Source organism: Aquarana catesbeiana, linkage group LG06 (assembly GCF_042186555.1).
Source record: "Aquarana catesbeiana isolate 2022-GZ linkage group LG06, ASM4218655v1, whole genome shotgun sequence".
In the NCBI taxonomy this organism is placed as follows: Eukaryota; Metazoa; Chordata; class Amphibia; order Anura; family Ranidae; genus Aquarana; species Aquarana catesbeiana.
The window spans coordinates 315,459,122-315,476,795 of record NC_133329.1 but is presented as its reverse complement, the minus strand read 5'-3'; the positions used below and the strand labels follow the sequence as shown (position 1 = coordinate 315,476,795).

Sequence of the window (17,674 nt, the reverse complement as noted above, 5' to 3'; positions counted from 1 at the left end):
CTCACCTCCTTCGTTATGATTGGTCGATGGCACAAGGGGGAGTGTCGGAATCCACAGGTTTTTGAAAGTTGTCTCCACGTACGAGGGGAGGGGAGGGGGGCGGAGACTCTCTCCTCTGAGCGTCCGTAGAGAATCCAATTCCTATAGTAACTGGGAGGGGCCGACCTCAATTAGGCGGCGCCTTAGCTGGAACCCGTCCAATCAGAGAACAAAAGCAGTAGTTCGTTTTGTGGGAGCGTCGAGGTCCTTAGGGCCGCACTGTGATTGGATGAAATTTATTTAGCGATTGGCTGTTGTGTGTGGCGGATGAGGCGGGATACTTAGCGCCATGTTGTGTGTGAAGTGACAGTTAGCGAAGTATGGACGGGACTGCGGAGGAGCAGCGGATGAGGAAGGTGCAGGCCGGGAGGGAAAAGGTGAGGAGGACGGTGCTGTGGAATGTTGGCGGCTTCTCATTAGAATGGGGAAACTTTTACTTTCCACTTCCCTCAGAATGTTTCCCCAGTTTTCAGGGGCTGTCCCAGAATTGGCACCAAGCAGGATTTCCAGGGACTGTGCTGGTATTATAGAGACTTCTCACTGGATATGAGTTGGTCCTGGAGATGTCCCTGGGTTGTAGAGGTGACGGGCAGTGCCAGTCCCTGTCCTCCAGTGTTCTCTTTTCTCTGTAAAGCTGAATTCCCATTGGTCCAGCATGGCACAGTGTGTGTGTGTGTATATATATATATATATATATATATATATATATATATATATATATATAGTGGTACCTGTTGGGGGACCTGAGGAAGCTAAAAAAATCAGTGTAGTAGTCAATGCTACTACAGCGATGGCTGCGATTTCCTGGGTCCTGCTCAGCTTCTATGCTACGCTGCATACTGTACACTGACCACAGGGGGTCGCTCTTGTGGCACCGCCACTACTTTGGCTTGGTTCACGCTATGAACCGCACCGCATTCCTGTTCAATTCACACGTCATTCTGTGCGTTGTGATTGAGTCTGTTCACTCTGGATAGGCTGAAATCGCACCAAAGTCATGCATGTAGCAATTTTGGAACCACACTGCAACCGGATTGCATTTTTGGTTTGTGCTATGCGATCCGGTGCCAGCATGGGACCTGCATATGAAGTGTCTGTAACCACTTCAGCCCCGGAAGAATTTACCCCCTTACTGACCAGAGCACTTTTTGCGATTCAGCACAAAATTGATGTCCTTTTTTTCCCACAAACAGAGCTTTCTTTTGGTGGTATTTGATCACCTCTGCGGTTTTTATTTGTTGCGCTATAAACAAGGAAATAGCGACAATTTTGAAAAAAAAAAAAAGCATTATTTTGTACTTTTTGCTATAATATCCCAAAAAAATATTTAAAAAAAAAACATTTTTTTTCCCTCAGTTTAGACCGATACATATTCTTCTACGTATTTTTGGTAAAAAAAAAAAAAAAAAAAAAAATCGCAATAAGCGTTTATTGATTGGTTTGCGCAAAAGTTACAGCGTCTACATAATAGGGGATAGTTTTATGGCATTTTTATTGATATATATTTTTTTTTTTTTACAAGTAATGGTGGAAATCAGTAGTTTTTTTTTTTTTTTGACACATTTTTGGGACCATTGGCATTAATACAGCGATCAATACTAAAAAAATTGCATTGATTACTGTAAAAATGTTACTGGCAGTGATGGGGTTAACCACTAGGTAGCACTGTAGGGGTTTAGTGTACCCTAGGGAGTGTTTCTAACTGGGGGAGGGGATGTGTGTGATACTACACTGATCGCCGCTCCCGATCACAGGGAGCAGAGATCAGTGTCACTAGGCAGAACGGGGAGATGCTTGTTTACATTAGCACCTCCCCGTTCTTCCTCACTGTGAGACGATCGCGGGTGTACCCGCTGACATCAGGTCTGCGGGACCTGCGATCGTGGAGCTCCCAGCGCGCGCGCAAGCCGCCTCTTAAAGGGCAACGTACAGGTACGTTAATCTGCTTGTACGTGCCCTTCTGCCGCAGTATATCTGCGCAAGGAGGTCGGGCAGCGGTAACGGAGCAGTCCGACCTAAGCACGTTTGGCTGTACTTTACTTTTCCAATGGATCACAGGAGTGCAATTCGTTTTGCACGCCTGTGACCCGTTTTCAGCAGAGAGCAGGCTGAATTCCGCTCTCTGCTGACTTCACAGAAATCAGTCCAGGTACTGTGTCTGCCGGACAATGGAAGTCTGGATCCACCAGGTGCCCGGACTGACATCTGCCTCAGCCTCTCAGCAAGCCGCTGAGAGCCTGAGCCGGATGCTCACCGCTCCAGTGAGTGAGAAGGGAGCAGAGCGGAGAGCTGCTGTTTGACAATTAGCAGCTCTCCACACGGGGAGCTGTGAGAACCGAGTGATCGGCAATATTCACTCTCTCAGTGCAGAGGCATTGGGGGACAGATGCATCATCGGACCAATGCTACATCCACCGAGGTAAGTATGATACTGAAAAAAACCCAAACCCATACTTCTCTTTTAAAGTGGTTGTAAACCCTTTACAACCACTTTATACTACAGGCAAGCCTATAGTTAGGCTTACCTGTAGCTACACTGGATTTCTCCAAAACCTGCACGGTTTAGGAGATATCTCTGTATTTGCATGTGCCAACGTCATCGGCACATGCGCACTTAAAGAGGAAGTAAACCCTAGTGAGTTTTACTTCCTCTTTATTTCCCTGCAAAGGTAAAGCATAATGGGCTACTATGCACCACATAGTAGCCCATTATGTGTCGCTTAACTGAAACGGAAGCCTGCGATGTCTCCGTTGTCCCCACTAGCAGGCAGCGTCCATCTTCACCCCTCATTCTTCCGGGGCCGCGAACTCCGGCTCTGTGACTTGCTGGAGTCGCGTGACATCACTCCCGCGCATGCGGGAGCCGCCAGTCACGACATGACCCCTATTAGAAACGGCACGATGTACCCTTTCTAAAGTGCGCATGCGTCGTCATCGGCGCTTGGGTCTTTCGTAAATATCTCCTAAACCGTGGAGGTTTAGGAGATATTTCAAGCACCTACAGGTAAGTCTTAATATAGGCTTATCTGTAGGTAAAAGCGGTTGTACAGGGTGTACAGCCACTTTAAGCAAACTGAAGCAATGGCACGTACAAGCCGTTGCTTCAGTTGTACTGTGCTGTTACCGGCGGCTCCCGTGCACAGGTGCGGGAGTGACGTCATCGTGGCTCCGGCCAATAACAGCGCCGGAACCACGATACCCGGATGTAACCCCCGGAGAGATGTCTGCCGCCGGAGCGGTGAACGAAGACCGCTGCGGGGGCTTCAATCTCAGGTAAGTAATTCGTAATGGGCTAGTATACTATGCATACTAGCTCATTATGCCTTTGTCTTGCAAGTTTTTCTTGTGTCATTTTTTTAAAAGGGTTTACAACCACTTTAAGATTGCACTGACACCCGCTGCAGATCGCATGGGCAGTGCAATTTGAATGCACACAGATCGTCTTTTGAACGTAGCCTTAAGGAATGCCTTGCATAATATCCACTTGCCAACCACCCCATAGTACATTTACTGCTAATATTCCTGCACTTCCAGGTATAGAGTGCGCGCCGCCGGCAGCTCGCTCCCTCTGTGATTCTACTTAGCGGGAGATGATCGGCGAGTCACTCAGACTCAGTGTCTGCTGGCACCTGCAGAACGGCAATCCGCCTATGTAAACAAGTCAGATTGCCGTTTTGTCAGTACAGAAGGCATGGATCCTGTAAAGCACTAACACCAATCCATGCCTTCCACTAGTAAAAGCACCTCCCCCACAGTTAGAGAACACATTTTAGGCACACGGTTAACCCCTTGATTGCCCCTGATGTTAACCCCTTCCCAGTCAGTGTCATTACAGTAACAATGCATATTTTTAGCACTGATCACTGTATTAGTGTCACTGGTTCCCCAAAAAGTGTCCGATTTGTCTGTGGCAATATCACAGCCCAGCTATAAGTTGCTGATCACCGCCATTACTTGTAAAAAAAAATAAACAAAATTTACATAAATCTATCCCATAGTTTGTAGATGCGATAACGTTTGCGCAAACCAATCAATATACACATATTGGGATTTTTGGTCACCAAAAATATGTAGCAGAATACATATTGGCCTAAACCAGTGGTTCTCAACCTTTCTAGTGCCGTGACCCCTTGATAAAATTTCCCAAGTTGTGGGGACCCCTAACAGTAAAATTATTTTCGTTGGGCCTTCATTGCTGTAATTTTGCGACTGTTATGAATCGAAATATAAATGTCTGATATGCAGGATGTATTTTCATTCATACAAATTTAACATCTTACCACCGCTGTGTGATTTCACTGCAGAACATGGAGCGTTGTCACTCTCCTACAGGAACAGGAAAAATAATAGCTGTACTGGTAGGGCCAACAGGTGATAAAACTGCTACAGGGGACTCAGAGATACCATACATTGCAGTGTGATGTTGGTGACAGAGCACATCATAGATGGCAGTGTTATCTTCCCTAGAGTTCCACCTGAAGGCATCGGGAGCACGGTTGAGGACAGCAGGAGAACACTGCCTGGGAGTCTCCACGGAGGAAGCAGCCATGTGGTCTGGGGAGTTCAGTCAGAGGCCTGAAGAGCATGCATGATGGGACTGGGAGCAGTGGATGGATGTGGATGGAAGGTCAGTCAGGAGAACTATGAGTGGGCAGGAGAAAGGGGCAGCTGCAGCCAGGAGGGCTGGCAGTGCCTGAAGAGGTGGTACTGGGCGGCCGGGGGGGGGCACAGTGGCTGCGTTTGATGGGCACAGTGGCTGCGTTTGATGGGCACAGTGGCTGCGTTTTTAATGGGGGTTTTTAATTTTTTTTCCGTTTTTTATTTATTTTTTTGTTTGTTTCTGCCCCCGCCACTGATTTTATATATAAACGTCCTGGTTGGTTCCTCAAAAGTGGTTATTCCGTGCCAGTGCTAGATATACAAAGTGTATAACACCCAAACATGTATCTAGCACTGGCACGGAATAACCACTTTTGAGGAACCAACTGGGATAGATATATATATTGTTCCATAATAAAAAAAAATGTCTCATGTCAGCATTTATTTATAAAAAAAATCTATGTCTTGATTGCCCTGGTGACACACGGTACAAAATGCTTTTATTACTGTCTCTGACTTACCAAAAGTCACAGGTGTTCCGTCAGATTCAGCAAGTGAGGTTTCGTCGCAGCCCTCTTGGTACACTCGTCCGCAGCAAACGGACTTCGGTGGGTGTAAAAGGCTGCTTGCCGACTTCTAAGTGTAGCCCTACTGCGGACGAGAGTACCAAGATGGCGGTGACGGAACGTCACTTCCGTGCAGTCTCTCCTCTCCTGGAAGTGACATCTCGCTGGCCGAGATGGACAGACTCCGGCATAACACAGTAACTTCGGGTCCATCTCTGCCAGCATTCGCGACCCCCTGGCGAATCAGCAATCGACCCCCCCATGGGGTCGCGACCCACAGGTTGAGAACCGCTGGCCTAAACTGATAAATAAATTTAGATTTTTTTTTTTTTCTTATTGGATATGTTTTATAGCAGAAAGTAAAAAATATATTGTTTTTTTTTTTTTTTTTTTTAATTGTCGGTCTATTTGTTTATAGCACAAAAAATAAAAAGCGCAGAAATGATGAAATACCACCAAAATAAAGCTCTATTTGTGGGGGAAAAAAGGACAAAGTTTTTTTGGGTACAGCGTCACATGATCATGCAATTGTCAGTTAAAATAACGCAGTGCCGCATCGCAAAAAATGGCCTGGTTAGGAAGGGGTGTAAATCTCCCGGAGGTGAAGTGGATGCACTGAAGTAAAGGCATTTGAGGCAATTTCTTAATGGCTTGGTGTCCAGTGAGCAAGCCCCTAGCACTTCTCGCTATTGCGGACTACTACAGTGATTTTCACCTTCCCAAGCTGAGCATTGGGTGTGAGATGTACAGTGGGGATGGAAAGTATTCAGACCCCCTTAAATTTTTCACTCTGTTATATTGCAGCCATTTGCTAAAATCATTTAATTTCATTTTTTTTCCTCATTAATGTACACACAGCGCCCCATATTGACAGAAAAACACAGAATTGTTGACATTTTTGCAGATTTATTAAAAAAGAAAAACTGAAATATCACATGGTCCTAAGTATTCAGACCCTTTGCTGTGACACTCATATATTTAACTCAGGTGCTGTCCATTTCTTCTGATCATCCTTCAGATGGTTCTACACCTTCATTTGAGTCCAACTGTGTTTGATTATATTGATTGGACTTGATTAGGAAAGCCACACACCTATCTATATAAGACCTTAAAGCTCACAGTGCATGTCATAGCAAATGAGAATCATGAGGTCAAAGGAACTGCCTGAAGAGCTCAGAGACAGAATTGTGGCAAGGCACAGATCTGACCAAGGTTACAAAAAAATTCTGCTGCACTTAAGGTTCCTAAGAGCACAGTGGCCTCCATAATCCTTAAATGGAAGACGTTTGGGACAACCAGAACCCTTCCTAGAGCTGGCCTTCCGGCCAAACTGAGCTATCGGTGGAGAAGAGCCCAAATATCACTGTGGCTGAGCTCCAGAGATGCAGATGGGAGAAAGTTGTAGAAAGTCAACCATCACTGCAGCCCTCCACCAGTCGGGGCTTTATGGCAGAGTGGCCCGACGGAAGCCTCTCCTCAGTGCAAGACACATGAAAGCCTGCATGGAGTTTGCTAAAAAAACACCTGAAGGACTCCAAGATGGTGAGAAATAAGATTCTCTGGTCTGATGAGACCAAGATAGAACTTTTTGGCCTTAATTCTAAGCGGTATGTGTGGGGAAATCCAGGCACTGCTCATCACCTGCCCCATACAGTCCCAACAGTGAAGCATGGTGGTGGCAGCATCATGCTGTGGGGGTGTTTTTCAGCTGCAGGGACAGGACGACTGGTTGCAATCGAGGGAAAGATGAATGCGGCCAAGTACAAGGATATTCTGGACGAAAACCTTCTCCAGAGTGCTCAGGACCTCAGACTGGGCCGAAGGTTTACCTTCCAACAAGACAATGACCCTAAGCACATAGCTAAAATAACGAAGGAGTGGCTTCACAACAACTCCGTGACTGTTCTTGAATGCCCCAGCCAGAGCCCTGACTTAAACCCAAATGAGCATCTCTGGAGAGACCTAAAAATGGCTGTCCACCAACGTTTACCATCCAACCTGACAGAAATGGAGAGGATCTGCAAGGAGGAATGGCAGAGGATCCCCAAATCCAGATGTGAAAAACTTGTTGCATCTTTCCCAAAAAGACTCATGGCTGTATTAGATCAAAAGGGTGCTTCTACAACCCCTGGCAAAAATGATGAAATCACCAGTCCCTGAGGATGTTCCTTCAGTTGTTTATTGTTGTAGAAAAAAAGCAGATCACTGACATGGCCAAAAACTAAAGGCATTTCAAATGGCAACTTTCTGGCTTTAAGAAACGCTAAAAGAAATCAAGAAAAATAATTGTGGTGGCCAGTAACAGTTAGATTTATAGAACAAGCACAGGGAATAAATTATGGAATCACCCTGTAAATTTTCATTACACACACTTTTACACCTGCATCAGATTAAATCTGCTTGTTAGTATGTAGGTAAAAAGGAGTGATCACACCTTGGAGAGCTGTTGCAACAAATGGACTGACATGAAGCATGGCTCCAACACCAGAGATGTCAATTGAAAAAAGGAGAGGATTATCAAACTCCTTAGGCCTCTTTCACACGGACTGTCCGTTCAGGTCCGCCTGTCATTTTTTTAGGCGGACCTGAACGGACACTCCATGGAGGTCTATGGAGCGTCGGATGTCAGCGGTGTCATGTCCGCTGACTTCCGATCCGAAAAAGTGTAACGGAGGAAAAACCTACTTTTCCATCCGTGATCGGATCGGGTGACGACGGACTCTACGGTCTGTCATCACCCGATTCCCCCATAGGGGAGAGCGGCGCTCTGACAGCTCCGGACCTGTCATTTTCCTGCTCAGCGGGGATCGGCGGAGCGATCCCCTCTGAGCAAGCGGATGTTCACGGGGCGGATCATCACTGATCCGCCCCATGTGAAAGAGCCCTTAAAGAGGGTAAATCATCACGCAGTGTTGCACAAAATGTTGGTAGTTCACAGTCGGCTGTGTCAAACAACATGGGAAGGTGGTTAAAGGCAAGCATACTGGTAGGCCAAGGAAGACATCAAAGCGTCAAGACAGAAAACTTAAAGCAATATGCCTTGAAAACAGAAAATGTACAACAAAACAAATGAGGAACAAATGGGAGGAAACTGGAGTCAATATCTGTGACTGAACTGTAAGAAACCGCCTAAAGGAAATGTCATTTACATACAGAAAAGCTAAAAGAAAGCCATCTCTAACACCTAAACACAAAAAAACAAGGTTACAATGGGCTAAGGAAAGGCAATCGTGGACTGTGGATGATTGGATGAAAGTCATATTCAGTGATGAATCTCGAATCTGCATTGGGCAAGGTGATGATGCTGGAACTTTTGTTTGGTGCCGTTCCAATGAGATTTATGCAGACGACTGTCTGAAGAAAACATGCAAATTTCCACAGTCAATTATGATGTGGGGCTGCATGTCAGGTAAAGGCACTGGGAGAAGGCTGTCATTAAATCTTCAATAAATGCACAGGTTTACATTGAAATTTTGGACACTTTTCTTATCCCATCTATTGAAAGGATGTTTGGGGATGATGAAATCATTTATCAAGATGATAATGCATCTTGCCATAGAGCAAAAACTGTGAAAAAATTTGTGAAGAAAGACACATAAGGTCAATGTCATGGCCTGCAAACAGTCCGGATCTCAACCCAATTGAAAATCTGTGGTGGAAGTTAAAGAAAATGGTCCATGACAAGGCTCCAACCTGCAAAGATGATTTGGCAACAGCAATCAGAGAAGCCGGAGCCAGATTGATGAAGAGTACTGTTTATCACTCATTAAGTCAATGCCTCAGAGACTGCAAGCAGTTATAAAAGCCGGAGGTGGTGCAACAAAGTACTAGTGATGTGTTGGAGTGTTATTTTGTTTGTTTTTCATGATTCCATAATTTTTTCCTCAGAGTTGAGTGATTCCATAATTTATTCCCTGTGCTTGTTCTATAAATCTAACTGTTACTGGCCACCACAATTATTTTTCTTGATTTCTTTTGGTGTTTCTTAACCACTTCAGCCCCGGAAGGTTTTACCCCCTTCCTGACCAGAGCACTTTTTACAATTCGGCACTGCGTCGCTTTAACTGCTAATTGCGCGGTCATGCAATGCTGTACCCAAACGAAATTTGCGTCCTTTTCTTCCCACAAATAGAGCTTTCTTTTGATAGTATTTGATCACCTCTGCCGTTTTTATTTTTTGCGCTATACACGGAAAAAGACCGAAAATTTTGAAAAAAAATGATATTTTCTACTTTTTGTTCTAAAAAAAATCCAATAAACTCAATTTTAGTCATACATTTAGGCCAAAATGTATTCGGCCACATGTCTTTGGTAAAAAAAATGTCAATAAGTGTATATTTATTGGTTTGCGCAAAAGTTATAGCGTCTACAAACTAGGGTACATTTTCTGGAATTTACACAGCCTTTAATTTATGACTGCCTATGTCGTTTCTTGAGGTGCTAAAATGGCAGGGCAGTACAAAACCCCCACAAATGACCCCATTTTGGAAAGTAGACACCCCAAGGAATTTGCTGAGAGGCATGTTGAGCCCATTGAATATTCATTTTTTTTGTCCCAAGTGATTGAACAATGACAAAAAAAAAAAAAAAAAAAAAAAAAATTACAAAAAGTTGTCACTAAATGATATATTGCTCACACAGGCCATGGGCATATGTGGAATTGCACCCCAAAATACATTTAGCTGCTTCTCCTGAGTATGGGGATACCACATGTGTGAGACTTTTTGGGAGCCTAGCCGCGTACGGGGCCCCGAAAACCAATCACTGCCTTCAGGATTTCTAAGGGCGTACATTTTTGATTTTACTCCTCACTACCTATCACAGTTTTGAAGGCCATAAAATGCCCAGATGACATAAAACCCCCCCAAATGACCCCATTTTGGAAAGTAGACACCCCAAGCTATTTGCTTTGAGGCATGTTGAGTCCATGGAATGTTTTATATTTTGACACAAGTTGCGGGAAAGTGACAAATTTTTTTTTTTTGCACAAAGTTGTCACTAAATGATATATTGCTCACACAGGCCATGGGCATATGTGGAATTGCACCCCAAAATACATTTAGCTGCTTCTCCTGAGTATGGGGATACCACATGTGTGGGACTTTTTGGGAGCCTAGCCGCGTACGGGACCCCGAAAACCAATCACTGCCTTCAGGATTTCTAAGGGCGTACATTTTTGATTTTACTCCTCACTGCCTATCACAGTTTCGGAGGCCATGGAATGCCCAGGTGGCACAAACCCCCCCCAAATGACCCCATTTTGGAAAGTAGACACCCCAAGCTATTTGCTGAGAGGCATGGTGAGTATTTTGCAGCTCTCATTTGTTTTTGAAAATAAAGAAAGACGAGAAAAAAAATTTTTTTTTTCTTTTTTCAATTTTCAAAACTTTGTGACAAAAAGTGAGGTCTGCAAAATACTCACTATACCTCTCATCAAATAGCTTGGGGTGTCTACTTTCCAAAATGGGGTCATTTGGGGGATTTTTTTGCCACCTGGGCATTCCATGGCCTCCGAAACTGTGATAGGCAGTGAAGAGTAAAATCAAAAATTTACGGCCTTAGAAAGCCTGAAGGCGGTGCTTGGATTTCGGGGTCCCGTACGCGGCTAGGCTCCCAAAAAGTCCCACACATGTGGTATCCCCGTACTCAGGAGAAGCAGCAGAATGTATTTTGGGGTGTAATTTCACATATTCCCATGGCATGTTTGAGCAATATATCATTTAGTGACAACTTTGCGCAAAAAAAAATAAAAAATTGTCTCTTTCCCGCAACTTGTGTCACAATATAAATTATTCCATGGACTCAACATGACTCTCAGCAAATAGCTTGGGGTGTCTACTTTCCAAAATGGGGTCATTTGGGGGGGGTTTGAACTGTCCTGGCATTTTATGCACAACATCTAGAAGCTTATGTCACACATCACCCACACTTCTAACCACTTGAAGACAAAGCCCTTTCTGACACTTATTGTTTACATAAAAAAATAATTTTTTTTTGCAAGAAAATTACTTTGAACCCCCAAACATTATATATTTTTTTTAAAGCAAATGCCCTACAGATTAAAATGGTGGGTGTTTCATTTTTTTTTTTCACACAGTATTTGCGCAGCGATTTTTCAAACGCATTTTTTGGGGAAAAAACACACTTTTTTACATTTTAATGCACTAAAACACACTATATTGCCCAAATGTTTGATGAAATAAAAAAGATGATCTTAGGCCGAGTACATGGATACCAAACATGACATGCTTTAAAATTGCGCACAAACGTGCAGTGGCGACAAACTAAATACATTTTTAAAAGCCTTTAAAAGCCTTTACAGGTTACCACTTTAGATTTACAGAGGAGGTCTACTGCTAAACTTACTGCCCTCGATCTGACCTTCGCGGCGATACCTCACATGCATGGTGCAATTGCTGTTTACATTTGACGCCAGACCGACGCTTGCGTTCGCCTTAGCGCGAGAGCAGGGGGGACAGGGGTGCTCCTTTTTTTTTTTTTTTTTTTTTTTTTTTTTTTTTTTTCTTTATTATTATTATTTTTTTATCTTATTTTTAAACTGTTCCTTTCATTTTTTTTTTTTTTTTTAATCATTTTTATTGTTATCTCAGGGAATGTAAATATAGCAATAGGTAGTGACAGGTACTCTTTTTTGCAAAAATTGGGGTCTATTAGACCCTAGATTTCTCCTCTGCCCTCAAAGCATCTGACCACACCAAGATCGGTGTGATAAAATGCTTTCCCAATTTCCCAATGGCGCTGTTTACATCCGGCGAAATCTAAGTCATAAAATGCTCGTAGCTTCCGGTTTCTTAGGCCATAGAGATGTTTGGAGCCACTCTGGTCTCTGATCAGCTCTATGGTCAGCTGGCTGAATCACCGGCTGCATTTTCAGGTTCCCTGTTGAGACAGGAGAGCCAGAGAAAAACACGGAAGACGTTGGGGGGGGAGGGGCATTCCCTCCCACGGCTTGTAAAAGCAGTCTAGAGGCTAATTAGCCGCTAGGATTGCTTTTACATGAAAGCCGACCGCTGGCTGAAAAGAATGATACCAAGATGATACCTAAACCTGCAGGCATCATTCTGGTATAACCACTCAAAGTCGTGAATGGCGTACCTGAAGACAAAAAAATGGTTAACAATAAAGCACAGTAAACGGTAAGGTATAAAAAATTGCATACCTGAAAAGCAAACATGATAAAACATAATAACAATAAAACATTGCAGAATAGAATACAGTAAAAAAGAACAGAACAATAGAGAGAGAGAATAGAGAGAGAAAGAACAATAAAACGACAACTATTTTTTTTTATTTTATATTTTTGTATGTGGTTTTTTTTTTTTTTTACACTTTTTTTTGTAACTAACTTTTATAACTGTAACCGGTTCCAGGTTCGGGTCTCTCAAAATGCGATGGCATCTTGGGAGACCCTGTGAAAGTGTGTCCTAGTCTGTGGAATGCTGTACCCTACGCTAATACTCAACTAGTGCATGGTAGCGTTCAAAATATTCACCAATGCAAAGACCAGGATTGTCAGGACAGGAGGGACAATAATAGCGGGTGTCACGTCTATATCCGCGCTTGCTGCAGACACGACATCTTTTTTGGGGGGGTTCGTTGGGTAGGGGTACTCGGGAGGACATAAAGAAAATGCCTCTCATGCAGCCGACTGCATTTGATTGGGGATGTGAATGGGGGAAGTACGGGCGCTGCAGAAGCGGTGGGTTCCCAATTAGGATTGGCGAATGCAGCAGGAAGGGCACTATGGGCACGACGGGCCTGTGTTCGTCTTTTTGGTGGCAGCGGGACACTACTTGTGCTTGCCACCTCACCAGCTTGAACTGCACTTATGGGACTCGCCACGTCACCAAGTGTTACTGCAGTGCTGGTTTGACTACGACCGGGGTGTACTAGGCCGCTGGTGCTTGCCAGTTCACCAAAACGCTACCAAAAAAACTGTTAGCGATCGCAAGGATCAGGCCTGACTCTGCGAACGCTGCAGTTATGTGTTTAGTGTTTTGTAAGTGACAGTGATCGATCGATACTGCACTTGGGTGGGCTGGGCTGGGCCGGGCGGAGGGGCAAAACGCAGGTGCTAGCAGGTATCTGGGCTGATCCCGCTAACACTGCGTTTGTGGGAACCCTAAACTGCTGGGGACGCTAGTATAGATCTGATCGGATCAGATATTGATCCGATCAGATACTATACCACTAAGGGAGGCGTATGCTGCGTGCGTGGGTGTTAGCGGTACTGGCGCTAACCTGACGCTGCCTGGGGCTGGTGCTTGCCAGTTCACCAAAACGCTACCAGAAAAACTGTTAGCGATCGCAGGAATCAGGCCTGACTCTGCGAACGCTGCAGTTATGCGTTTAGTGTTTTGTAAGTGTCAGTGATCGATCCATACTGCACTTGGGTGGGCTGGGCTGGGCCGGGCGGAGGGGCAAAACGCAGGTGCTAGCAGGTATCTGGGCTGATCCCGCTAACACTGCGTTTGTGGGAACCCTAAACTGCTGGGGACGCTAGTATAGATCTGATCAGATCAGATATTGATCCGATCAGATACTATACCACTAAGGGAGGTGTACGGTGCGTGCGTGGGTGTTAGCGGTACTGGCGCTAATCTGACGCTGCCTGGGGCTGGTGCTTGCCAGTTCACCAAAACGCTACCAAAAAAACTGTTAGCGATCGCAGGGATCAGGCCTGACTATGCGAACGCTGCAGTTATGCGTTTAGTGTTTTGTAAGTGACAGTGATCGATCGATACTGCACTTGGGTGGGCCGGGCAGAGGGGCAAAACGCAGGTGCTAGCGGGTATCTGGGCTGATCCCGCTAACACTGCGTTTTCGGGAACCCTAAACTGCTGGGGACGCTAGTATAGATCTGATTGGATCAGATATTGATCCGTACAGATACTATACCACTAAGGGAGGCGTATGCTGCGTGCGTGGGTGTTAGCGGTACTGGCGCTAATCTGACGCTGCCTGGGGCGACGCATATCACCGCCGGGCGATCAGGGGGCTAAACCTTTATTCGGTAATAAACGGCGGGTGCCCTGACACTATAAAAAATAAACGAACTAACCTGCGTCACTCGTAACAGTTATACGGTGATCAGTGGTGAAAGGGTTAACTAGGGGGCAATCAAGGGGTTAAAACCTTTATTAGATAGTATATGGGGGTCCCTGTCGCTATAAAACGCTGACGGCGAACCTAAATATTTACGTCTCTAACTAGCGTCACCAGCGACACTAATACAGCGATCAGAAAAATGATCGCTTAGTGACACTGGTGACGGGGGGTGATCAAGGGGTTAAAACTTTATTAGGGGGGGTTAGGGGGGTATCCTAGACCTAACGGGGGGTAATACTCACTGCCCTAACACTGTAACTGTCACAAACTGACACTATGCAGTAATCAGAAAAAAAAAAAAAAAATACTGCTAATGTCAGTTTGTGACAGGGGGGGGGGGGGGGGTGATTGGGGGGGGATCGGGGGGCGATCGGGGGGGATCGGGGGTGTAAAGTATGCCTGGCATGTTCTACTGTGTGTGTTTGTGTTGTGTGCACTTACATGTCTTCTCTCCTCGGCGCTGGACGGAAACTGCCAGACCGAGGAGAGATGACATCACATCCTCTGCCTGTGTGAAACTACACACAGGCAGAGGAGGATTCCCATTGGCTGGGAGCGATCGCGAGGGTGGGGCCACGATCGGATGGTCTCCCCCTCGCCTCCCGACGCTCCCAGTCAGATGCCGACCGCCGATGGCACCGGGGGGGGGTCCGATCGGACCCCCCGCCCGCGGGAGGCAGATCACGTACAGGTACGTGATTCTGCCTGCCCGTGCCATTCTGCCGACGTATATATACGTTAGGCGGTCGGCAAGTGGTTAAAGCCAGAAAGTTGCCATTTGAAATGCCTTTAGTTTTTGGCCATGTCTGTGATCTGCTTTTTTTTCTACAACAATAAACAACTGAAGGAACATCCTCAGGGACTGGTGATTCCATAATTTTTGCCAGGGGTTGTACTAAATACTGAGCAAAGGGTCTGAATACTTAGGACCATGTGATATTTCAGGTTTTCCTTTTTTAATAAATCTGCAAAAATGTCAACAATTCTGTGTTTTTCTGTCAATATGGGGTGCTGTGTGTACATTGAGGAAAAAAAATTAACTTAAATGATTTTAGCAAATGGCTGCAATATAACAAAGAGTGAAAAATGTAAGGGGGGTCTGAATGCTTTCTGTCCCTACTGTACATGATTACAGTACAAGGTGCCATGCTGAACCAATGTAGGTATGTAAAACATAAATTATGGAGTTCAGCTTTAAAGTATAACTAAATGCAAACTTTATTTTTTTCCCTAATGGGGACATGAGTTCCAGTGACCTGGGGGTCCCCAAGAGATTCCTTTGATTTGCAGGGATTTCCTCTCGCTTCCCGTTTTGGCTATGGGACAGGAAGCGAAGGGAAATCTCCCCAATTGGACAAAGATGGCAAAAATAAACCTTACAGGGGTGAAAAAAATGCCTATAGTTCTACTTCAAGGCAAAATGGTCATCTTTAGAAACTCTGGAACCAATGGTGCCAATTATCAAAAATTTTAAAGTATTCAAAAACGCTGATCTTGGGATTTTGAATGCTTTCAAGTGCAAAGGAGGGGTTTGGGGTCTTATAGACCCCAGATCCTTCCATTAACCACTTAAGGACCGCCTAACGCCGATTTACGTCGGCAAGGCGGCACGGGCAGGCAAAATCACGTACATGTACGTGATTTGCCTCTCGCGGGTGGGGGGTCCGATCGGACCCCCCCCCCGGTGCCCGAAGAGGTCCCGTTCTGTTCCCCGGCGATCCGAGATGAGGGGGAGGCCATCCGTTCGTGGCCCCCCCCCTCGCGATCGCCGCCGGCCAATGGGAACACTCCTTTGCTGCTGTATGCTAAACAGCAGCAAAGGAAATGATGTCATCTCCCCTCGGCTCGGTAGTTTCCGTTCCAGCGCCGAGGGGAGAAGACATCAATGTGAGTGCACAACACACACACACACAGTAGAACATGCCAGGCATACAAAACACCCCGATCCCCCCCCCGATCGCCCCCCGATCCCCCCCCAATCACCCCCCCCCCCCGTCACAAACTGACACCAGCAGGTTTTTTTTTTTTTTTTTTTGATTACTGCATAGTGTCAGTTTGTGACAGTTACAGTGTTGGGACAGTGAGTATTACCCCCCTTTAGGTCTAGGGTACCCCCCTAACCCCCCCTAATAAAGTTTTAACCCCTTGATCACCCCCTGTCACCAGTGTCGCTAAGTGATCATTTTTCTGATCGCTGTATTAGTGTCGCTGGTGACGCTAGTTAGTGAGGTAAATATTTGGGTTCGCCGTCAGCGTTTTATAGTGACAGGGACCCCCATATACTACCTAATAAATGTTTTAACCCCTTGATTGCCCCCTAGTTAACCCTTTCACCACTGATCACCGTATAACCGTTACGGGTGACGCAGGTTAGTTCGTTTATTTTTTATAGTGTCAGGGCACCCGCCGTTTATTACCTAATAAAGGTTTAGCCCCCTGATCGCCCGGCGGTGATATGTGTCGCCCCAGGCAGCGTCAGATTAGCGCCAGTACCGCTAACACCCACGCACGCAGCATGCGCCTCCCTTAGTGGTATAGTATCTGATCGGATCAATATCTGATCTGATCAGATCTATACTAGCGTCCCCAGCAGTTTAGGGTTCCCAAAAACACAGTGTTAGCGGGATCAGCCCAGATACCCGCTAGCACCTGCGTTTTGCCCCTCCGCCCAGCCCACCCAAGTGCAGTATCGATCGATCACTGTCACTTACAAAACACTAAACGCATAACTGCAGCGTTCGCAGAGTCAGGCCTGATCCCTGCGATCGCTAACAGTTTTTTTGGTAGCATTTTGGTGAACTGGCAAGCAAGCACCAGGCAGCGTCAGGTTAGCGCCAGTACCGCTAACACCCACGCACGCACCGTACACCTCCCTTAGTGGTATAGTATCTGATCGGATCAATATCTGATCCGATCAGATCTATACTAGCGTCCCCAGCAGTTTAGGGTTCCCAAAAACGCAGTGTTAGCGGGATCAGCCCAGATACCTGCTAGCACCTGCGTTGTGCCCCTCCGCCCGGCCCAGCCCAGCCCACCCAAGTGCAGTATCGATCGATCACTGACACTTACAAGGCACTAAACGCATAACTGCAGCGTTCGCAGAGTCAGGCCTGATCCCTGCGATCGCTAACAGTTTTTTTGGTAGTATTTTGGTGAACTGGCAAGCACCGGCCCCAGGCAGCGTCAGGTTAGCGCCAGTACCACTAACACCCACGCACGCAGCATACGCCTCCTTTAGTGGTATAGTATCTGAACGGATCAATATCTGATCCGATCAGATCAGATCTATACTAGCGTCCCCAGCAGTTTAGGGTTCCCAAAAACGCAGTGTTAGCGGGATC

The 17,674-nt window shown here is 45.8% G+C and overlaps 1 protein-coding gene across 4 annotated transcripts in view; it reads left to right on the top strand.

Moving 5' to 3' along the window:
• The first annotated feature begins 265 nt into the window (after positions 1–265).
• Positions 266–17,674, top strand: part of PCNT (pericentrin) — a 273,910-nt gene continuing 256,501 nt past the window's right edge. For 3 of the 4 annotated variants that reach the window (XM_073633695.1, XM_073633698.1, XM_073633694.1), the window contains exon 1: positions 266–416. In XM_073633695.1, coding sequence (XP_073489796.1) covers positions 360–416 — 57 coding nt within the window. In that variant the 5' untranslated portion in view covers positions 266–359. Of the gene's footprint in view, positions 417–4,506; positions 4,667–17,674 lie in introns of all 4 variants that reach the window. The other variant, XM_073633697.1, reaches the window with a different exon arrangement.